General features: G+C 49.0%; 1 protein-coding gene across 1 annotated transcript; it reads left to right on the plus strand.

The window, feature by feature from the left end:
• The first annotated feature begins 333 nt into the window (after positions 1-333).
• PAX9 (paired box 9) lies at positions 334-23,236 on the plus strand. Its single transcript, XM_075713043.1, has 6 exons — positions 334-978; positions 3,863-3,923; positions 4,864-5,490; positions 7,847-7,989; positions 13,230-13,382; positions 22,982-23,236. The coding sequence occupies exons 1-6, from the start codon at positions 334-336 to the stop codon at positions 23,234-23,236; spliced, it is 1,884 nt and encodes a 627-aa protein (XP_075569158.1).
• The last annotated feature ends 872 nt before the right edge of the window (positions 23,237-24,108 follow it).

A 24,108-nucleotide genomic window follows, 5' to 3' on the forward strand; every position in this document is an offset into this window, starting at 1 on the left:
GCCGCCTCGAGAAACCCGGCCACCCGACTACACCCACGGGGAGGCTTTGTCCTTCGGCAAGGGTCGAGGGGGGCCTTCTACTTACAAAACATGTTGCCATATGAGCATCCTTCTGCCTTAATAGCTCCTCAGTAGCCACCTCCCCTCGGGGAAGGAGAGGGGTTTAGCTTCCTTCCAAAAAAAAAAAAAAAATCAAAAATCTGCAGCTTCAAAGAGGGGCTGGGAGTGCGTGCCGCGTTTGATTTGGCTGATCTCTTCCTACAGCGGGAGAGCGGAGGAAGCCGCGTATCAGCGAGGCACTACATCCCGCGCAGCCCCTGCAGAAAGGCCCTCATGGAGGACGGGCTCTCCCTGAAGGCGGCTCAGGGAGGCAGGAGCCGGGCACGCCGAGGTGAGTGCGGCGGCGCCGGGGGCCTCGGCCGCCTCCCAGACCGGAGCCCGTCCGGAGGGGCGGGATGCTGCCGCGCCGGGACCCCGCTCCCAGCTTCGGGAGGGGCTGAACCGAGCCCGGGGGCCGGGCACTCTCTGGAGGCCCCCCCCCGGCCCCGGAAAGCGCCGGAGAAGGCCCTCACGGGCGGGGGGAGCCAGGGGCTGCCAGCCGCCGCCTCGCCGCGCACCGGGGCTGCTGCCGTGCAGGCGATCTGCTGCAGGCGACTCACGCCAAGTCCGTTTCGTGGAGGAGAGAGGGCGGGAGAGGCGAGTTTGAGGGAAGGGAGAGGCGAGGGAGCGGGCCCCGGCTCCCCTCCGCGATGCTGCGGTGTCGGGGTGGGGCGGGCAGAGGCAGTGACCCCCGAGGGCCACCGGCCACCGGGCTCCCGGCAGCGTGGTGCGGGCCGGCACAGCTCCGTCCCTCCCTTCCGCACGGAGGGGAAGGGGCGGCTCGGGGGGCGCCCCGGCTCTCGCCTGGCCCCTGCCCGAGTCCCCTTCGGCCCCCGCCGCTTTGCTTCGCCCAGCCGGGGCCCGGCGGTGGCAGCGCGGGTGCGTGCCGGGGCGGCGGCCGGCGGAGCGGCCCGCACCTCGGGGCGAGCCCCCGCCGGGCCAGCGTGCCCTTCCCGGGGGAGGAACGCCGACCCCGCGCCCCCCGTCCTCTCCCTGCCGCCTGTCCCCTCCCGTTCCTCAGTGCTTTCCTACCTGAAAAAAAATTAATCTGTTTGCCAGGCAGGTCAGAAGCGATCATCGGGCTGCTGCATATTATAACGTTTTCGTATTCCTCTCGGCTCCCCCTGCCCTCTACCGACTCACTGTAGATGTGACCTTTGGTATTTCAGCCCACACTCAGCAGTTGAATGGAAACAAGTTGAGCACGTTCACTTCTGATAAACATTATCCTTAAACCACTGGAGACCCGAGCAGAGTAAACGAGCTTTTCCGACAGGACCACATCAGGAACACACATTGAGAAAGGGAAAGAAACCAAATATCCAGGAGATCAGAGGCGGGCTCGGGGGTGGAGGGGTGGGAGAGGGAAGGAGGGGGAACAGACAGGTTGGAGGACACGGCGGGGGGGAAGAAAAGGACACAATCGCGAGCACAACAGGCACCGATGGGGAGAGAAACTGCCCGGGCAGCGTGGGAGAGCAGCGCAGGGTCACGCCCGAGCATCCCGGCAGCCCCGGGGGAGCTCCGGGGGCGCCGAGCGGGGCCGGGAGCCGCGGGGCCGGGCTCACACCGGCCGTGCGCCCGCAGATGGCCCCCGGCCGCACGCCGCTGGCCGGGGCCGAAGCAACGGGAGGGGAGGGGACGCGTGTGCGGGGCGGCGGGGCGGCGGGCAGGGGGCGGCGGGCGGGAGGCAGCGCTGGCGGGGATCCCTCCGGCGGCTCTGCCGCGGGGAGACGCGGGCGGCTGAGGCGGATCGGAAGTTCCACGGACGCGCACCCCCTTCCATTGTTTAATTACATAATTAACTTAATGGGAGGCTGGATCCGGGTCCCACTAGTTCCATGCCTCCTGCCTTGAAAACACCCGAAGCCGGGCAGCCCGCAGCACCGGAAAGGATTCTGGCTTCAGCAAAAGCCCGCGCGGATTGCCCGCGCAGCATGCCACCCCCTTCGGACGACGGCATTTGCGCGGCGCGGGGCGGCGGGGAGAAGTAAAATTACCTTTACCGGAGGTAATTTTGTCTAGGTCGAGGAAGCACCGCGATTTACAACTGTGATAGCCTGAATGGGCAACTCACGTTTCTGAAATAACTACAGAACTGCCACAGAAAATTTGTTGTTGTGGTGGTTTTTGTTTGGGTTTTGGGGGAGTTTTGGTTTGGTTTTGTGTTTGCTTTTTTTTTTTCTTTTTTTTTTTTTTTTTAAATCCCTGATATTCCGATCAAATAAAGAGATACCTGCGCAAGAACCACGATCGCCTCCTCTCCACCACAAAACGTCTGGACAAGTGCCATTAATTTCTGGGCGATCTCCTGCAACATCCTACTTATTCCTAGCTACGCACGTTCATTGAGATACGTGCAGGCTCTGAAATCTAGCTCAATTAATTTGGTATTTTTTTTCTAAAAAACATCTTACAAACATTTCAATTAAAATAATATCTATACAGTGTTCATACACACCAGCGACATCAATTTCGTATTTTACTCGGTGACATTTCGCGCACTCCGGTCACCACACTATTTCTTTTCACGTTTTATTTAATTTATGGAGCCTGTACCTTCGAGACTCTCTTTGAAAAAAACAACCAAACAAAACAGAACAAGAAAAAAAAAATCTCAGGGGGGAAAAAAAAAAAAAAGAAAACCATGATAAATTCTTGGCTGGAGCTAGGAAGCCCATGATCTCTGTGTGCAACATGATGTACGTGGGATGTATGTAAGAGGCACACACACAAGCTCGCAGATCAGGATCCGTACACCTAATGCCAAACCAAACACTTCTACCGCATACACAAACACGCCGTGACCCACACATACCTTAATTCCTACCAGCTTTGTCTGTTTTTCTTTTAACTGTTAATACGTAGCAGTGTCTTTGATAAAGTTGAAATCAGCGGCGAGGCGTTGACATTTTACAGTTAAGCGCGGTGCGATATTTAGTGTGGGGATTAAGACAAAAGCTGAGCCGGTCTTTGATGGCCGGGGAATGTCAGGATCCCGATGCGCGGGCGCCGCAAGCCCCGTCCCGGTCTCCTCCCGGGACAAGCGAAGCTGCGGCTGATTTCCCGACGGGTTTGCGGCTTCCACCAAAACCGACCCACGCCTCACCGCTCACAGCCTTCTCCCGCGCCACCCGTGAAATATTCGTTAGTGAAAAAGCGCTTTATTAGGACAAGACGGCCGCAAACAAGGAAGGGCTTCTCTCCCGCATCTGCAAAGGCACAGGCGGGGAAAGCGCGCCTGCGGCAAGACGCGGCTCTGCTTCTGCCAGGGGAAGGGGGAACCCCTCTGCCAGCCCCGACGCCCGCTCCCCGGCCGCTTGCTCCGGGACAAGGGCCGCGAAGGGCGGCGGCGGAGCAGCCCGGCGGCCGCCCGGCCCTGCGCCCTGCCCGGCCCGGCCCGGCCGCGGCCGCCGGTGCCCCGCTGCCGCCGGGCGAGCGGTGCCCCCGCAGCGCCGGGCAGGTGCGGGAGCCTCACGGCGCTGCGGCGGGAGCCAGGTGCCGAGGCGGGCGCCCGGCGGAGCGGAAGGGCCGCCGGCCCCGCGCTGTCCGTCACCTCCCCCGGCCATTAGGAGGGCGTCTGGGCGGCGGGGCCGCCCTCGGGGGCGGGCTCGGGGGAGCGGTGGGCTGCGGCGCCCGGCCCAGCCCAGCCCTGCCCACGTTGCCCTGAGGTTGAAATGCAGAAGTCAAGGCCCCCCTCGCCGGGAAGCAGATTTCCTTGTGGCCCTTTTTCCCTCACGCCCCTGCTGCCTCCTCGCTGGAGACCGGCGAGCCTCGGGGGCTAGCGCAGCCGGGAGCGCGGCAGGCTGGGAGCCTGTCTCTGGGCATAGGTCTCCGTTTGGGATTTAGGGCGGCCCCAGAGGTGTCCTGCTCAGAGGAATGGGTAAGTGGCTGGGAGCTGCAGGAGGGTTCAAGTGCTGTCAAGAGAGGGGGAGCACCCGTGCGCCGTCAGCGGCTCCCTTATTGACTTTGCTCGTGTTCCTACAAGTTGTAAGAACGCGCTAAGGGTCAGGAGCAGGGAAGAGAGAGACGCTAACGACGGCTCGGTTTATTATTAATGTTATTAGGCGAGTGCGAGGCAGGATCGCAGCCGAGTGGATGGCTGGAGCCTGTGGCACGTTGTATATTATTCCTGACACCGATCTTAGCAGTTAACATTTTAGCACGTTTGTTTTACAGCCTGGTGTAATTGTGCTGTTAAGCGAGAGGCGCTAACAGCACCAGAAACGGTCTTTAAAAAGCTGGTCGCGACTTAGAAGCACCGCGTTGCCCTTGCCTCTCCCAAGATGTAAAAGAATTTCCTCAACTACTTTTCCTTCCTCCCCCTCCCCCACCTCTTCGAAAATGTTTTTCTTTTCTTCTTCTTTTCTCCGTGTTCCTTTTTCCTGTGGCAATAAAGCCGACTTGTCTGTTGGGGCGATCTCGTTTTTCATCTCTGGAATGTGCTTTTCTGGAATATGCTTGATGCACAGTCCGGAGAGCTCCGACATTTGTTGCCCCGGATTTTCTTTCTTTCTTTTCTTTTCTGTCTCTCTCTTTCTTTTTTTTTTTTTTTTTTCCCCCTCCCCTCGCTTTATTTTCTTTCTTACTCCCCCCCTCACCTTCAATTTCGGGGGCATCCCGCTATTATAAAGAAGCACGCGTGGAGTGGTGGCCGGGGGGTCCGCGTGCTGTGACATCTGCCGTGGGATGAGGAGCAGTTCAGACGCCCCCTTCTGAGCCCTTCGCCGTGTCCGACGGGAGTGTCTGTGTGTTTGCTTGCAGAACCTGCCTTCGGGGAAGTGAACCAGCTCGGGGGGGTGTTTGTCAACGGGAGACCCCTGCCCAATGCCATCAGGCTGCGGATTGTGGAACTGGCGCAACTGGGTATCAGGCCGTGTGACATCAGCCGGCAGCTCCGCGTTTCCCACGGCTGTGTCAGCAAAATCCTGGCTCGCTACAACGAGACCGGCTCCATCCTACCGGGGGCTATCGGAGGCAGCAAGCCTCGGGTCACCACCCCCACCGTGGTGAAACATATCCGGACCTACAAACAAAGGGATCCGGGCATCTTCGCCTGGGAGATCCGGGATCGCCTGCTGGCCGATGGCGTGTGTGACAAGTACAACGTGCCGTCGGTCAGCTCCATCAGCCGCATCCTCCGGAACAAAATCGGGAACCTGTCTCAGCAGAGTCACTACGAGTCCTACAAGCAGCACCAGCCGCCCCCACAGCCTGCTCTGCCCTACAACCACATCTACTCCTACCCCAGCCCCATCGCTGCTGCGGGAGCCAAGGTGCCCACCCCGCCCGGGGTGCCGGCGATCCCCAGCACCATGGCCATGCCCAGGACGTGGCCGTCCTCCCACTCGGTGACGGACATCCTGGGGATCCGGTCCATCACAGACCAAGGTGAGGAGGGGGGACCCGGGGCCGCAGCGGCAGCCAGGCAGGGCCGGAGCCTTTCCCTCCCCTGCTCCTGGGCTCCTTCCCCTCCGAGGGTCGGAAGGCGCGTTCGTGCTTTGCCTCGGGAAACCTCTCGCCTTTCCCCAGCCCGAGCCGGGCACCGAGCTTACCGGAGGATGCGCCTGGGGACGCGGGCAGATCGCAGGTCCCGGGGTGGTCTGCAGGCGGACCAGCAAACCCTGCAGTACGGGCCGTCAGCGCTGCCGCTGTGACCCGAGAAGGGGCGACCTCGGCCGCAGGGATCGGCCCGGGGCGCGCTCGGTCCCGGTCCCGGTCCCGGTGCCTGTCCCGGCCTGGTCCCGGCCGGGGCTCGCTGCCGCCCTTAGTCCCAGGCGCCGCCTTGGCGTTACCGAGAAGTCCATTTTCTCTAGTTTTCGCAATCAGGCCAAATTTGCTCCGGCAGGAAGTTCAAATGTCACCTAATTGCTTTCATTCTGATGCTGTATTTTCCTCCGAAGCGGTGGTCCAGGAAAACGAAACCCCCAAGATTTGCTGCCTTTATCCCTTCCACCTTCTTTCTGTTTCTCCGCTTGGAAACTGCGTCGCGTCTCCCAGCTGCGCGCTACGCTTTGCCGCAAAGAAAGGGACATTTTTTCCATTTCGCTCTCTGCCAGTGAACTAACAGTGAATGTGGTTAAAACAACAGTCTAAAATAACCTTCGCCTACAGCGATCTCTGTGTCCCACTCTTCCCTCCCAATTAGCGGGGGGGGGGGGGGCGGGGGGGGCTGTGATTTCTGTTTTCATTGCGTTTTTAAGGACAACAATCCGGTTCCAGCAGCACTTCAGATGCAAATTGATCCTTTAGGCATTGCAGAATAATTTTCTTTTTCTTTCGTCAAAAAGGTGGCATTTTTTCAAGCAACACACATACACACACATACGTGTGTTTTATTTATATTCCTACATACAAAAATATGTAAGTTTTGTCCTTCTTCGCCCTCTCCTTCGCGATAGAAACTTTATCCTCAGACCACACTGGCACAAACAAATGTGTTTCTGAGTGGACTTTAACAAATACACGCCTGACAATCTCTGCTCTGTGCTGGGGAGAGGTAGTGTTGGCAATGAACATTAAAAAGAATGAGAACATTACAATCACATGAGAAATGGAGTTTTCTTTTTTTCTTTTCTTTTTTTTTTTTTTTTTTTTTAAGTGAGTTCCTCCTTTATTAACACCACATTGGCAGGCAGGCAGGCCTCTGACGGTACTGCCGGGTGCCTCGGTATCTGCCCCGTCTCCCTCAGACCTCGAAGCCGCACACATCTTTCTGCAGTGTAAAATCTCCCCCCTCCCCTTCCCAGCAGAGAGCCGGGGCTGCTGAGCGGCCGATGCCGCAGATGGGGGCTGCTCGCCCTTGATTTATAGGATAAACTGACCTTGCTGACACGGAAAGGAAGCCCCTATTCATGGGAAAGTGTGAGATCAGCAGAAAAGGGCGCTCACCGAGAGAGCTCAATTTCTTAAGACAACTTCAGATTTGTGCCTTTCCCCAGCCTCGGCGAGGGGCCGGGCGAGGAGGTGTCGCGGGGAAGCCCGCTCCCACGGCGGCTCCGGGGGCCCGCAGCCCCGCAGGCTCCGGTGCGGCCGGCCGCGGGGCTCGGGGGAGCCTCCCCGCCCCCCCCCGCGGGCTCCCCGGCGGGGCCCGGGGAATTTGCCCGCCTGCAAAACAGCCCGGTATTCCCGTGCCGCGGCCGCGTGGAAATAACCGGACTTTATCTTTTGTTTTCCTCTTTCTTCTCTTCCTCCTTTTTTTCTTTTTTTTTCTTTTCCTTTTCCTTTTCTTTCTTTCTTTTTTTTTTTTTAAATTTCTTTTTGTGTTTTGTTTTGTTTTCTTTTTTTTTTTTTTTTTTTGTCCCAAACTGCTTGGAGCCTGGTTCATCTGCAGCCGGGCCAGGGTTATTACTAACAAGGGGTGTCGTTTGTCCTCGGACTCGCACACGCACACGCACACACACGAGGCGATTCCCGTAAACCCCCCTTAGGAGATCCCGGGGGAGAAGTGCCGGGGGACACCCCAGCGCAGGGACGCGGGGACGAGCGACTCAGCCAGCTGCGGGCTCGGCTGACGATCGCCGCCAACAGCTGCACGGAGGGGCCCGACTCCCTCCTCCCCGGCATCACCCTCACCAGGGGCGCCGGGGAGGCTCAGCGAGGCGTAGCTCAGCGAGGGCCCGGCTTCCCCTTAGCTCTGCCCCACGGACCGCGTCCCGTGGCGAGGGGGAGCCGTCCCCAGCCCGGAGCAAAGTGCTCCGCATCCCGGCCCCTGCCTCTAACCCCCGCTTCCCTCCGTGTTTCCCAGCAGTGAGCGACACCTCGCCTTACCCCAGCCCCAAGGTGGAGGAATGGAGCAGCCTGGGCCGAAACAGCTTCCCCGCCCCGGCCCAGCACGCCGTGAACGGGCTGGAGAAGAGCTCCCTGGAGCAGGAGGCCAAGTACAGCCAGGTAAAGAGAGAGGGGGGGGAGGGCGGTGATGCACAGGGCCCCTGAGCCCTTGCCCGGGGCCGTCGCTCTCGGTTCGGAGCCGGTGCCGGCCTTCCCTCGGTTTTGGTTTGCAAACGAGTCCGCCAAGACGGGCGACGTCGGGGAAGAGCCTGGCTCCCTCCTCCGCTCCTCTCTCCGCTCCCTCCCTGGGCGCAGCCGCCGCAGCCCCCCCGGCAGCCCCCAGCCCGCCCTTCTCCTGGCCGAGGGGCTCCCGGCGGGCGGAGGGCTGGCGGGGCGGGCAGGGCCCACATCCCGGCCGGCCCGGGCTCCCGGCGCTGCCCCCGCCGCCGCGGCACAGCCCGCCCAGCAGACACCCGAGAATCGCCGCGCACCGGCCCCCCGCCCGCCGAGCCGCCCGGCGACCGGACCCCGCCGCGCCGCCCACCGGGGCTCTGCCCCCGGCCCGGCCCCGAGCCCCCGCCTCGGGCCCTGCCGTGCTGTGCCGGGCCGGGCCGTGCCGTACCGGGCCGTACCGGGCCGTGCCGTGCCGGTCCGGTCCGTACCGTGTGAGCGGGCACGTCCCGCCGCCGCCCGTAAAGCCGCCTTGTACCCTGTCCGCAGCGTGCTCTGTAGGCAGGGGAATAATTTGAAAATGAGGTGTAATTGCTTCCTACATTAAGCATTTTTAAACGCTTAAGTAGGCGGCGAATTTCCTACGTTTTAATTACAACACAATATAACTGTTACTTAATAAACCTCTGTCTAAATCTTTGTACTTGCTAATCAAATCCCGTGCCAGGAGAAAAGCTATAAAAGGCTCAACTGCTACTCGTTGGGAAAGCACAGGTTTTGAATTTTTTTTTTTTTTTTTTTTTCCGTGCGATGGAAACATTTCAAAACGCATCAGAGCTTTCTCAGATGCATTGACTTCCCGACCATTCATTTGTTACGCTTATAACGAAGTCGAGGGAAAAACGCGATCTCTGTTTGGCGTGTTCCCATTCAAAGACAGAGGGTTTGGACATATTTTTTTGAGTTCTGTGTCTGGTTTTGGATTCCATGTCGAGGAGACTTTTGTAGCTCGTATTTGGTGCTGAGAGTAGCTGAATCAGACCCTTTCAAAGTCAAGATGTGGAGCGCAAACTGCGGGAATGCTTGCAAAGAGTTGAATGAGGCAGAGTGGGAAATAATGTAGGCCCCAAAAGTGAAAAGCCACTTTATTACATATATTGCCTTACAGACAATATGCCGCCCTTAATGCTGTCCTGTTTGTTTTGTATTACATTTTCCTATTATCCCTTTATTATTCTGTTCGTTTCATATTGCAAATAATGCACAGTGTAGTATAGCCATGACTGTACGGTTAAAGATAGAATTAGAGTTAGATTTAGCGTTAATATTCATCCTTCCACAATATTCTTCAAAAAGCGAAACAAATAAAGTGTTAGCAGTCTTGCTAAAAATGATGGAAATAGTTTGTCATGATTCTGTTAAAAACAGCTGTACCGTGGCTGTGTTTCCTTAGGTTCCAGGCTGGGCCTTCTGCACACGATTCTGCTGAAATATTCACGGGATCCGCCTCATAGGCTATAAACCATTGCCTCTGTTGGTATCTCATTTACCTCAACAAACGTGTTGAGGAACCATGTTATGTACATCGGGTTATTTTCAATGCTGGTGCTGGAAACTATTTTTTATCTTTTTTCACTCTTTCAATATTTATGCTTTCATCTTCATAATATATCACTGTTCTACTGTCAATACCAGTCTTACTTTAAAGTTTTGTTCAACCTGAACGATCACCTGATAAATGTAATTTAAACATATTCGCTATTTAAAAATGGAGCAAATTGCTATTAATAAAATGGAATTCATTTACCAAACTACATTGTCCAGAGAGTTTAAAAGGGCAGAAAGGATAAAAAGTATTTATCCAAAAGGTCATTTTCAGAACCCTGCTCACTAAAAGAAGACACAGAGGAGATCCCTCCCTGCCCCCCCCCCCCCCCCCCCCCCATAATAATATGGGTAAATAGAATTTGGCTTTGGAAAGTTCTAATGTATATACCAGTCTATTCATGTAGTATCCAGACTTGCTTACCAGAGAATTCATTCACATGTACATTAATTGCTTCGTCTGTCACAAGTTTATTACTTTGCTGATTTAGAATGTATTCAGAGAAAATTCATGTCAAATAAGGATGTGAAAATGTGAATTTTTTTGCAGTTTTTGCAGCATTCTTTTTGCCAAAAGATTTGTTTCAACCAGGTGCAAAGTGAAATTTATGAACCAAATTCTTGCTGCACGTAGCACTGACTTACTAGCTGTCCATTCGCTGAAGTGCAGTGAGTCTGGGGTGACGGTTTGTGACAGAAAAGTCTCACCAAAAGGCTCTGATGTTCTTAGATCTTTACATAGTCTCTTGCAATGTGTACTGCTTTGGGTGTAAATAGATGAGCAGGGGACAGCAGAGAACATTGGTTCATTTGTACGGATCTAGCAAAGGGGTATCTAGCAAATGGTGGAAAATGGGGAAACCACAGTCATAATTTATGTGTCAGAAGGACTACGGTGAAATAGGCTCTGTCTTTGGACTTCAGGCTAAATGCTATTTTCCTCATCTCTGTTGGGCAAAGCTCATTACAAAAGCTGGGTCTTAAGAAGGCAGACAGCAGATTACCCCCAGAGAAGAGAAGTGACTGTTCTGTCATATTCCGCTTTTATGTCTGTGTTACCCAAGTCAGCGGTGCCTACAAGAGGAGTAGAGCAGCGGGGAATCAAGCGCGCGTGTTTTACTTAGGCTTTCCAATTACACAACAGGAGCAGAGGGAATGTGCTCTGAAGCACGGTAACAATGGATTTTGTGTGCGCGATAGGGAATTCTGCTGTTTCCGGCAAATATCAGCTATGCATTTTAAGCATCCACAACATTCAAGGTTCACCTGTCCGCAGCCTGCAAATAGCTCCATAGCTACTAGGCGAGTGAAGGACTTGTTCCCGCAGCCTTAGTCGTGGACAATAATATTTTACTTCTCAAGAGATCCCCTGGAAACTCCCTCCGCATGAGAAAGACTAGAAAAATTGAGCCCAAAGAACAAGATCTTCTGTACTTTTAACATATATATATTTGATCCCTCCTTTTAAATGATATACATTTGTTTTAACACACGGGATCCTGTAGGGTTTTTTCAGGCAAAACTCTTATTGACCTCCCAGGTTTGACAGCCGGCAGCCAAGGCTGATCTCTTCGATGGGTTCGAACGGCTGCATTTCACCCCTTGCCCCACACATTACTGGGAATTCGGCCTGGGAAAGGACTCCACAAAAGAGGCAGGAAGACTTCACATTTTTGCCTCAGCAATACGCAGTCACGCTCGTTTAACATGAAACTGAACCTCTGGATGTAGAACATTTTTCACTTTAAGTATTATGAATTTCCTGGTGCCTCTGGGGCCTTTGTTTGCGATGTTGTTTAGTATTTGTGTTTGGGGAGTTGAACGCTCTGCCTGGCAGAATGTGATTCTGTACCAAACGGTCCCCAGGAAACCACAGGGATGCCTTGTCAAGTTTCTATTAATTTTTAATTACCTGATGTCCCAAGTTGTAATTTACACATAAGCAATTGCATTACATTTTCCCGGTGCATCATATTCACAAATTTGTCATACAGCTTTGCAAACAGAGAGACTGTGAATCAGAAAAACTGAAAAGGAAAGTAGATTTTTCTGAGAGCTTGACAGTTTTGGGTCATACACATTTCATACAGAGCTCAGTTATATTGCAGTATTTATATGGGGAGGCACATTCAATGCGGTGTTGGGGGGAAGGCTTCTACAGATAATTATTAATACAAAGGATGAATATTCTGAGTATTTAATGCATTACGCAGCTTATACTGACAGCTGCTTTAGGAAGAAAAAAAAGCTGAAATCACTGAAATACAAACCCATTTGTACCCTGCATTTGGAATGAAAACATTTAATAAATATGTATCATATTTAAAATGCAGTTTTCAGACATCTGATGCTTGTGACTTTCTGCACTAATGTCATGGTTGTACAAACTGAAAAAATTGTGGTCTGTATTTATACATGTACAAAAATGCAGAAGATTTGACATACGTCTGTACAATTTGTTGAGAGGAAAATAGCTTTGGAAATAGTTTTTTTCAGAATTATTTGCTGTGTGCATTGCAGGAAGCAGATGTGCACGTTGCCAAAGGGAGCTGATACTCATTAACGGGAAAAAGCCTGTAACTGAGGGGGTCTCAGAGCAAGTGGTTATTGCAAGCTCGCTCCTGGAAACGGTACGCTATTCGGAGGCCTGATCCCAAACCTACCGGTGTTGCTGAAAACACTCCTCCTAATTCCGAGGGGCTTGTGAACATGGTTTGAGCGAAGTCTTCCTCTGACATATTGGGCAGACCCCAAAGTAGCAACCGCTTCGCCTCTGTCTCAGTTGAACTTCATCAGCTGTTAGTGACTTGAGTTTTCAGCTTTGCTGGGATAGCACTCCCTGTCCTTTGGCTGCATTCTGATCAGCGGTCATGAGCTCCATGTGCTCTAAGCACATAAAGGGAAGGCTCCATTTTAGGCCAAGTGATTGCAAATAATTGTGGGTGCAATTCTGGACAATTATTTGCACAGAAAATGTAAGCAATGTAAATATTTAGTTCCCGATCTTTGATTGTAGATGAACAATGAACTGCATATGCATATGCAGTGGCCAAAGCATCTGTAATTGTTTTTATCTGCAGTACTTAGAACCCGCAATATATGGGAATAAGATGAAAATGTAACCTTAAATGTTATGGCCAATTATACAACCCTCCTACACAGATTATTTATTGAAAAAATTAATTGGCAGATTACTTATTTGGCATCTTATATTCTAACTCGGGATCCAGGCAGTTGGATTCCTGCTGTGGTTCTGTGCAAAATCCGCCAATGATAAAGGTCCGGACATCCTGCTCCTCACTCATACCCCGGGGGTGAAGGTGTTGAGGAGAGGTGCGTATTTGCTTTCTTGCTGTAGTACTTGGCAGAATTGTTAGCAGAGTTCCTGTCTGGTGCAGGGGTTCAGACCTTGGCTTGGAGACTGTCTGGTTCTGTGTCACTCTCATTAGGATCTCCAGACCAGTGCCTGTTATTAAAATACTGTCACTAAGATGGCTTGCTCGAGGTCTAGGCATCCATGTCATTGCATGTTGTGGGTGAGGGGCATGAGCTGATCCCACTACATGCACCCGATTCCTTCCCAGGTGATCTGGATGGCACCCCATTCGAACCCCATTTGTGAGACCTGCCTCTTACTGGCCACCTGCTTCCACGGCCAAAACACAGTGCCCTGCCCACCAACCCACATGGCTTCAGGGCACTCCATCCGGATGAAACTAATAAAGAAAGACAGAGAGGTGAGTGAATGGTATAATGACACTCAAATTGCACTCTGAGCACCCTCTGCTCAAAGAGCCCCAACCCACCAGGACCTCCTCCACGACAAACAGGACCAGGGACTGAAAAGTGAAGAGTGGTGGGAGATACCTATCACAGCCAAGGAGCAGAGTGCCAGGGGCAGGGGGATTAGGTAGGACTTGATCTGCTCAGTCTTCTGGTGCTTGCAGTAGAGTGGGAAGTAGATAATTACTGTATGGTGTGTTTGAATTTGTCTGTTGTGGCAATTTATCAGTTTTTAGGAATTGCCTACATACCTAGTCATAATGACCACGGGCGTTCAGTAATCGATGGGCTGTGATTTCACCCTTGTTAACTTACCAGCTTCCCAGTAATTGCCTCTGCAGCATCAGAAATTTGTTAGACAAAGGGGACTGCTGTTTTGGCTCTCCCTGAAGATGACAAAGCAGGGACTTCAGTTTGACCCCGTATTTGCCTATCTTCTAGCCATCAAGAATCCCTTTAATGTCTCTGTGTCCATAAGTCTCCTTCTTCCAACCTCGGTTTCATGTAAATAACACCGTATTGAAATGACAATATATTGATAAATATATTATATTAAGAAGGCAGTTTTCATAGAACCTTTTGCTAATACATTACAGTTTTAGCCATCAGTGTAGAAAGAATGAATATTTATTCCTTTCAGCGTATTTTCTTGTTTAATGTCCATGTGTGCCCTGCCTGACTCCAGATTTTGCCAAAATACCAAGGGGGATTTAGTGTGCAAATCTGCTCTAAAACAATGGGAATCTGTTGTTAGTTCCTACTCAAGGGAGTTTGCTTATATGACATGATTTTTTTTCTGAGCTTTTCTTTTGTCCTCGTAAGCACAGTATATCCATCTAAGGGCGACTCAAGTTGTGTCTTTGGCATCAAAATCAAGCTTTGTGCTCACAGCAAACAGAATTTGTTTTCACTCCACTTTGAGGTAGTCTGGTTGTGATGTCTGTTAAATAATAGAATATATCCCAAGATCCCGCACCTTCACTGGAAAGGCAGTGACTTCCATTTATATCATCCCTCCTAAACTGGAGTGTGAAAGCAAAGAAACCATTCAGTGAATGTACAGACCTTGCACAATAATCTACATTTGGGAGACATTTTAGGTCGACATATTAGTGCGTGCTTGGTGTGCCGTATGTGGTAGATCCCACTTCACTGTGAAAGCCGTCTAAACCCATCCCTCTTCTGAAGAAGCATTGGAAACCCTTGCTCCCCACCTTTTCCCTCGGAGTGTGCTTAGGTTTTACAATAACCTCCATCCGCCTTGTCTCCATCGTGCCTTTTTCACCTACCTCTCTTTTCCTCTGTTGTTTTTGTAGTGGATTCCTCAGTCTCTGAGAAAGAGGCTTTTTTTTTTCTTTTGTTTCTGCTGTAGTTTGTTTTGGAAAAGACATAAAATGCCCCTGGCTCCTTTAGGAAAGGATCATTGATGGTGTGTAAATTCAAGTTACTATTACTATTTCCAAAACTGGGGTTTTATTTCCCTGAAGAGGCAGAGATTTAAAATTTGATAAGAAAATATAATTAAGAGTGATCTTGATGCATGTTGCAACTATAGTTAAAACACTCAATTGATATTATCTGATTTCTGTGTTATTCAGTGCAGCTGGGGATGCCTATAAGTAAAGGAAACAACTTTAAGTTAATAAAAAAGCACATTAAACATGGGGAATGGGATCTGCTCATTATTAAGGGAATGAACATTATTTTAGAAGGAAGCAGTGTGATTTTCTCATGCAGTACATTGTAATGCATTGAATTTAGTAACAGGAGAAATAACTGTAAAGAAAATGGCATCTTTGTAAGAGACACTGTATGAAATTGGGTAACTAATTACATTTGGAATCTTAAAGCACTCAAGCATGCAAATAACTCCGTTTTAATTGTCACTTCAACTAGAACACCAGCATTGCTTCATACGACTTACAGTGAAAGAGAAATACTGTAATTCACCATTCTTGACAGGTCTCTTTCCATTTTTCAAAGCTCAGTCTTCTGGGAATCAACCCAGCTCAGCTGAGCAACAGACTGTAACCCCCTTGCCCATGTGTTACATTAAAAGCTCCTCAATTCCAATGTATTACTGCTGTTCAGTCTTGAAAATAAAGGCATATGTTTCAAAGTAATATCCTACCAACAAAACGTTTCCCCTTCTGTTCAAGATTTTTTGGATGTCAGAATTATTTAATGACAATGTCCTAATTTTCCAGAGTCTGTTTTATTCTCTTCTGTTTGTGGTGAAATTAATAGAAAATCAAAGGGGGAATACGTTCAGTAAAATAAGTTCATTCATCTAAGAATATGGATATATATCCTAATATGGATATATATCCTAATATGAAAAGATTTTTGCAAGAATTTTTTTCCAGCATTATAAAAAGACAGCATATCCTGATTTGCAGGGTCAACTCTGACTAGGTTATTCACATACAGCTTAGCAATTTTACTGCATTTTTCTTAAAAAGGTTTTTAATAAAAAGCGTTATCATAAACTGGAGAAATTTACTCAGTGCTCGCTTTTGTAATCCTCCTTCTTTAGGTAACTGTGACTTACCTGTGTAGGCACGTTAATTTTAGTGGGACACTGATCTGAATGAGTGTTTGTAGGAGCATGTAATTTTTCCCATTGATGCTGTAGCACTGAATAGCAGCTTCAGAATTTAGCTCTAATTTAGTTAACTACAATTTCTACCAAAATATTGTTTCAGGTTATTAATTTTAAAACCTTAAAAGAAACATAGGTGTATTACTTACATCTTTAGGTAATGCCATTTTCCTAAATGAGATTTCCATTACAGGCCTGCTGCTGCTGTTTTACTTGGAAAATTTGTTTACTCTTCCCTTGGGATCCCATATGTTGGTTTGATTTATAAATCATATTTAACCTCCAATTAAAAAGGGAGATTTAGCATGTTTGCTTCCTTTATGTTTGCAGTTTGTGTTTGATTGCTCCTAGTCTTGTTGCCATAACCTTTTTGACTGATTACGTGCACGTCACTAAGAACATGAGATATCCTCTGGGTTTTTAAGGTAATTTGCTCTTCTGATTGAAGGACTAGATATTCAGCTCTGCTCCCTACTATGCTTTTCCCTTGCTGTGGAAAAAATGACTTCTCCAGTAGCTACTTTGTGACTGTGTTTTCAGGGCATTCAGAAAAGATTCAGCGTCTCCAGAAATTGTTTTAAGTTTTTCATTTTGAAAAATGAGCTTCGAGAGAGTGTCTGTCTGCGAAGCTACGGTAGCGTCCCTGCAGCTAAAGCTGCTGCCAGCACTCCACTTTGCTGGGGAGCTGCTGCTCTCAGTAAGACGGTTGTGATACCTCTGCAGATTTGTTGCATTCGCTCTCGAGGAACGGCTCCATGCTGGAGGTTCAAGGCAACGTGCTGAGCTTCCTGATCCAAGGACAGGAAGGATTCGTTCCATCTGAGTCAGCGTTAGAATTGAGAAATACAAATGAAACAGCAACCTTATTCACCAGAGGTGTGTTCCCCAGGTCTTGACACAGGCTGAATTTCTGCTGATTCCAGCAGGGCAGTTTGGGCTGAGTCACTGTCCAGGCTCAGGGCTGGTGAATTAGGTAGCTTGAGCTTGAAGCCTATGTTGTTTCTCCAGAAACACTTTTTTTTCATACACGTTTAGAATACTTCTACAAAACATACACTCGTAGTCTATGCAATAAATTATCTATTTAATAAAATATTGTAACAATTACATTACAATGGGCAAGTGATTTAAGTAATTGGAAAGAATAGCTTTAAAATAAGAAGAATCATTTACGTTCTTTTGGACGCTTACTTTAGAGTTAGACTATAAAACTGAGGTGGCATCCACCTGTGGCATCAAATCTGCTCTTGTTTGTATTCATGCAAGCCTGAAAGGAGATCATTTGCGTTATTGCTATTAATGGTAACTAACATAAAGTGCAGGTCTGGGATTTTGAATTCTAGGACTCTGGGTCGTTTTCTGAAACATTTAGAAGCCACATGGGAATGGATAGCAGGGACAGGGTCTAATTTTGATACTCGGATAACACATACCTAGGAAGCAAAAGGCAGAGAAGGAAAAGTAGAGAGGGGAATGAAACAAAACAAAACAATATCAATTAATTACAAGATAGAATTTGAATTTATACCACAGTGTCTGAAAATGGAATGTAGCTTGTTTGTTTCTCTGGTCTTAACATGGCCAAGGCAGGGAAAAAAAAAAAAAGTCAGGTAGTTTGTCTGATTGGATTGATTGGGAAGTTTGTTCAGAAAGCTTGTGCCCTGTCTCTCCTTCTAATGCAGGAGAGAGGAGGCTGAAGCTGTGTGACACGTTATACCCACATAACCTTCATAACAGAAATCAAGGGGTGTGTGTGGGTTGTCTCTGGTCTGGAGAGGAACTGGTTTGACTTTTAGGAGTCCAAATAACTAATGGAAAGTACTTGTTCCAAAGACAATCCCACATAAGCCTGGTTCTAGACTTGCTTTTCATCCACCCACCCCCTCTGCACCCCAAATCCCAAACAGACTGAAAACGACGACAACAAAAGTCTTCTTTAATTAGTGTTGTACCTCTAGTACCTAAAATAAAAAATTCACTCTGTTAAAAACTACCGAACCAACTCCTTTGCTGGTGAAAATACATGCAGTCCATTTGTTTCAACAGCATAATTTTATGTGACCTGAAGAGAGACTTTATGTCCACCTTGGCTTTGAATTCTAGCCTGGATATTCCTTTCACTGGTGCATATCAGCAGTAACTCAGCAGAAAGGCACCAGACCCAACTTGTGATCCTGTCCCAACCACTGTTGTTTCGTAGGTATCTTTGCGAGAACATTTTTAACTGAATTTGCAAATCGGTGGGAGGTTATGTGTTCTAGGTTTTGAATACAGCTCTAAAATTTGGAAATACTTATTCTGTAAGTTGTTTCAAAACGTTGATAGAAGTGGCAATTCAGAACAAATGTTTCTCTCTGGTCTTTTGTAGAAGCTGGACAGTAAGCGCTTTCAAACAGGAACCGTTATCATTTGCACAGCAGAGGTTCTTGTTCAGTTAGAACTACATGTTTGTTTGTTTGCTTTAAAAAATTAGATTTCCCTTGAAAAGCAATGGTTTAAATTAAGAAAAAAAAATATTTATAAAACTTAAAAACCAGGTTTAAGAAGCTCTGCACTTAAAACAAGTTCTAAGGGTTTTAAAAATCCATAAACACCATGGGGTTCTCGCACTCCTAATTATGAATGTTTAGATTTTGGCGTTCATTTCCTCTGACTGAAATACTGCAGGATGAATTATTCATCCAGTATATACAGGGTCATGGAACTTAATCCCCTCCATTTATTTTAAGTGAATGTCATGTTTGTAAAAAGTGCCAGATTGACAGACAAGATTCAACCCTTCTGATAACCTACACATTGTATCTAAAGCTGTTTAGAAGGAAAAACTCCTGCGGTTAAAATTATTGGTCAAGTCCTTCACTGATGAAAGTCAGAGATGAAAATCGGGGTTTTTTTTTGAGCAGCGTAGTTTTAAATCACATAAGGTGAGGTTTTCTCTATCACCTCAACTATAATTTTGGACCAGAGGAGGCCTCTGGCTGCTTTGTGAGTATGGCTCAAACCTCCCCTGGAGCAGAACCGCGCTCCATGCCGGGCCAGTCCTTACCCATCCCAGCGCTGCCTGCTTGGCTGGCTGAAGGCACCTCCTGGCATTCACATCACCATGGTTTTGAGTGGTAAAGCTTTGTAGCACTGGAACTAAAATAAGAATGATTCATTAATTCAGCGAGGCAGCGACAACAGCTTTCCAGCATTGGTGGCCTCTGACAGGTTGCAACCGGCGGTCCCTACACAACTGCCTCCACGTCCTGCCCTCGGTAGTTAGGGCAAGATCTTTCTCACATTCAAAATAGTTAGACACTATAAAAACATCAGTTGTCTCAGTTGCAATTTGCCTAAAGTGTGGTGGTGGTGGGCAGGTAAAAGGGTTGTTCTGTCTGTTATAAATCAGGACAGATATTATTTTAAATTAAGCTTTTAAAAAAAACCATCAAATCTCTAGTCAAATCCCATCTGTTTTATCAGTAACAACCCAAGTAGCACCTCCAATGTAATTCAGTAACAAACTAGGGCTTCTCCATTAATTATAGTTCAGAGACTTTCATTTTACTTTGTGCCATAAGACCATACAAAGGAAGGCCACACAATGATAAATAGAAGTAGAGGAACATATATATGATTGGATTAAATATTCATCAACAGTGCCTGCGTTAATGCGAGCTGTTCAGGAGCTCAGATTTGCCCCCGATCACGCAAAGTGATCCGTTTCTGATTGCTGAGGAACCTCTGGCAGCCTTGTCTGTAGGAGCTGCAGGAGGCCAGGATGTGGGCTCAAGCATCGGTGGACCAGCAAGGAGGTCGTTTGTTGGCCCATTGCCTAGCACAGATTTAGGCTGTGCCCACCAGCACGCAATCAGCCCCTGCCCCAGCATGGGGCTGGGCAGGGTGCAGCCCAGGGACCCTGCCTGACAGGCTGCATGGATGAGGCCACCCTGTTTCTGACAGAAGACCGGAGAGCCCTAGGGCTGAGTATTGCATGGTGCTGCTCACCTGCAGGGCCAAAGAATCGGCCCTGGTCTGTTTTATTTACATGTACAGACAAGTCATCAACTCCAGGGACTTTTCTTGTCCAGACACAATGTTTGGACACAGCAGGAAGTAATTTATTGAGGACCAAAAGTTGCATTTCTCACAGGTAGCACTACCCATGTACCCTTGGCCTGTGATGGTGGGGTGGGGAGAGGTGCTTGGCAAAGTGACCGCATCAAGCAGTATTATCCCTTGGCATAATGCAGCACTATGCACAACTTTGAAGGATGCATTTACAGTCTTATTCTTCCTCAGATGAGATGTTGTTAGAGAATCTGCCTTTTCTAAAGAGCTATAAGAGGAAGTGCCAGCGGTTGGAGAGCATCCTACAGGATGGCAGTCTGTACAGCGTTATGGGAAGCACCTCCTCTTCTCCTCTGTGGCAGATGAGGACTCTGGCTTTTCCCAGAGCCGCACGTGGTAGAGGGGAGCAGTGACAACACAGGAGGCTCAAGGGACATGTGCCTTCTCTGTGGTCTAGGAGGAATCCTTTCAAAAGCACAGCCAAGGGTTCACAGGACATGACCACTCATAGTGAGGAATCCTACTTAAAATGGGGCTTCCAGGCACATCCGTGAGCCCCCTGCTTGGTACCAGCCTGCCTGGGAGTGGGCAAGCCTGGAGGAGCAGGGTGGCCTTGCAAAGTCCAAAAACCCTCTTCTGAGCCTCAGGGGCTGGAGGTTTGTGGTGCCCCAATGGCTATGAGACTCTTCAGGGACTTGCCCAGCTCTTTCCTCCTTCTAGCACCCCTTCGGGGTTTCTGTAGTTCTTCTCTCTGCAGGATCCCTTTGGGTTGTGCCTCTTGATGTCCCAGTGTTAGAAAACGGCTCTAATGGCTCTGATGCCTCTGTGAAAAGCTTTTTGTTGCTGTTTGTTAGAAAAAAGAGAGAGGTGCTCTTGTTTCACATTCTTCTGAAAAGCACTTTACACAGCGGAATAGGCAGGGAGCTTGGAGAACAGCAGCTTTTTAGGGCCTGATCACACTTTTTACTTTCCAGTAAATTCAGTGAAATAATTTTCCATGTGATTTAAGAAGTGTACTAATTTACAGTGCAATTATTTGAAGGTTTGTATTAATTAGCATTGTTGCAAGCACTGATATTTAGAGCTGAGGCTAAAGTGTAATTCTGAGACACAGTAGGGGACGTGTAATTGGAGTTGAAGGTCAGGTCACATATTTGGATTTTCAAAAGAATAAGGCAAGTTCAGCTTCAACAAAGTGTTTATGGATTTGGAATGACAATTACGTTGCTGCTGCAGCTGTATGTTTTGTACTAATTAATATACCTATCGGAGGCATGTGGCTGGGATCCCGTCACTGCCTCCTGCTGTTTTAGATTGCTGTACACATTTCTATTGACTCCAGCAGGATTACTGCTTGGTTTCCCAAGTGGCAATCAGAGGATAGTCCAGCCAGTGGACCTGTGAGTTACACTGGTAGGAAACTCATGAGCCTGAAACCAGGCCAGTGACATTTTGGAGGTAAATACTGGAAATTTAGGCAGGTGCAATCCAGACAGGAATTGAACAAGTGAAATGTTAACTTCATGTGAAGTTTAGCGAAACAAAAGTCTGTTTCATTTCTTAACTCTGCACTGTCCAGGTTAGGTCCGGTTCTACCAGATGATTAAAAATGGCAGATGCTACACGATTTGCTGCATTGATACCTATTCTTTCATATTCAGATAGGAAATGTTTCTGGGAAAAAAATACCACCCCAAATCCTAAAACATAAACACGACACAATTCGAAACTTAAGCAAGATAAATGATCTTGGTTTGTACCTGTTCTGCTGAAGAAACATTTACAGGGCATGAAATAAACCATCGAACACTTTTTATTTAAGTAAGGAGTCATTCATTGTGAAATCCTACCGTGGCAGACTGAAGGACTCTCCCTTTTCTATTTAAATAGAAACCCTTCTCCCCAGCCTATGGAAGGACCTAGGAAAATAGCTCGCGGGGAAGGACCCAGCCGTGCAATTGTTTTGTGTACAGAAGCCCTATTGAAACCAGGAGAAACTGTGAGCAAAGAACATGTGCAAGGTTATATCCCAAGTAACCAGAAAACAGATTTTTGAAAGACATCATCAATAATAATACGACTATAGTTGTGACTCATGCTCTGAGCAAACAGTTACCAAACAGTTTAAGATGTTCCCACCCCCCCCAGCTGCTTGTTACCTCGCCACTCTGGGGAGTGTTGCTTTGGGATCCATGCCCGCGCCTGCCCGCTGCAGCTCAGGCTGAGCCCACCCTCCTTCAGGGCTGGGGTAGGCGAGGCGCTGGGATGGGTCCGTCTCTCCTGCCGCTGGTATGGCCATGGTCAACTGCACACCCAGCTTAAACCACCACAGCACTACCTGCCGGGGACCCGCCACAGTTGCCAACACCCCATGAAAAATTTGGGAAAGGTGGGTCAATATTACAGCCCACCCGCTCCAACCCGTGGGACTCATTGCCAAGAGGATGAAGGTGCTCAGTGAGAGAGATGAGACAAACTCATCACAAATAGCTCCAGCAGTAGCTCTCAAACATAATGACTAGATGCAACCATGGGCTTAAGGAGGCCCTGAACAACAGCTTGTGGGAAGGCGGGCGGGCATACGGGGGGGCTTGGCTTGGCCCTGCTCTTGGTGTGTCTTCCCTAAACATCCATGGCTGGTCACTGACCGGGACAGGCTGCTGGGAGAGGTGCGCAGGGCTGATGTTGGGTAGCTGGTCTTAAAAGCAAAGCACAAGGGCTTCGCTGTGCCCCTGAAATCCAGGGGAGTGGTTATGGGTGGCTCTCTGGGTGTCCCGCGGGCATCACTGGCCCTGGTTCTTGTACAAAATCTCTGAGGGCAGCATCTGAGGGCAGCTTCTTTTACGGCAGATCCGCTGTGTCTTACTCTCTTAGAAACATTTTTCCCTTTCCTTTCAGGCACCCAATGGCCTCCCGGCCGTCAGCAGTTTCGTGTCAGCACCAGCCATGCCTCCCTACGCCACACCAGCCCAAGTGTCACCTTACATGACGTACAGTGCCGCCCCGTCCAGCTACATGGCCAGCCATGGCTGGCAGCACGCTGGAGGCACCCCACTGTCCCCTCACAGCTGCGACATCCCTGCCTCGCTGGCATTCAAGGGCATGCAGACAGCCAGGGAGGGCAGCCACTCGGTCACGGCCTCCGCTCTCTGATGCAGGAGCCGGTCCAGGACCACCATGAGCCCTCTAGCTGGTCGTCCCCTGAGCCTGGCTCACGGACTGCTCTCTTCGTGCCGGCGACATCTGGCATTTCTCCTCCTGACTTGTCTCCCGTAAGGCTTTTGGGATTGAAAGAGCTGAAGACAGCATCAGAAACTGAGAGAAGCGTGGTGTTGTGCTCTTTAAGTAAAGACCTTGCATCCTTCAAAGGGCTCGTGGAGCCTTGTCCCACTCTCTCCTGGTCAAACCACACGTATTTATTCTTAATCATCACAGACTTTCTGAATGTGCAATTGTTATTAAGATTTGTGTAAAAATCAATAAAGAAAAATCACCACAGAAAATTCTGCTATGCCTCGAATCAGCAAAGGCGGCTAAATGGGAGGCGTTTGCCTATTGCCAAGAGAACAACTCTTTTGTCGACGAGGTTATACAATCCACTTCTACTGAGAGATCAGTTTTTGGTTGTTTTGTTGGGTTTTGGTAATCAAATATAGAACCAAGGCAATATGTGGCGCTCAGATTCTTCTGGCATGTCACCATCGTCAGGCAGTAGTAATACCTTTATGTTTTTATTCATTTGTAAATATAGGCTTTTGACAGCATTTGTTTTCACCTTCCAGTACATTTATTTCTACTTTTTTTTTTTTTTTAAGTTAAAAGGGTGACTTTTTAGCTATTTTCTGTGTCTTTGTGTGGTGGGGTGATAGCCTCAGACAATGAGCTTTAGGTAAGGGTTTTTTCATCATATTTTTGTGCCTGCAGTGGAGGCTTCAACATCTCATGAAATAGAGTTATTTCTTTAGCAGAATATTCAAAGGCAGAAATCCAGCCCAGTAACTCTCCCCGGCTATAGCCAGCCTCCC

This window comes from Pelecanus crispus, chromosome 6 (assembly GCF_030463565.1).
Source record: "Pelecanus crispus isolate bPelCri1 chromosome 6, bPelCri1.pri, whole genome shotgun sequence".
In the NCBI taxonomy this organism is placed as follows: domain Eukaryota; kingdom Metazoa; phylum Chordata; class Aves; order Pelecaniformes; family Pelecanidae; genus Pelecanus; species Pelecanus crispus.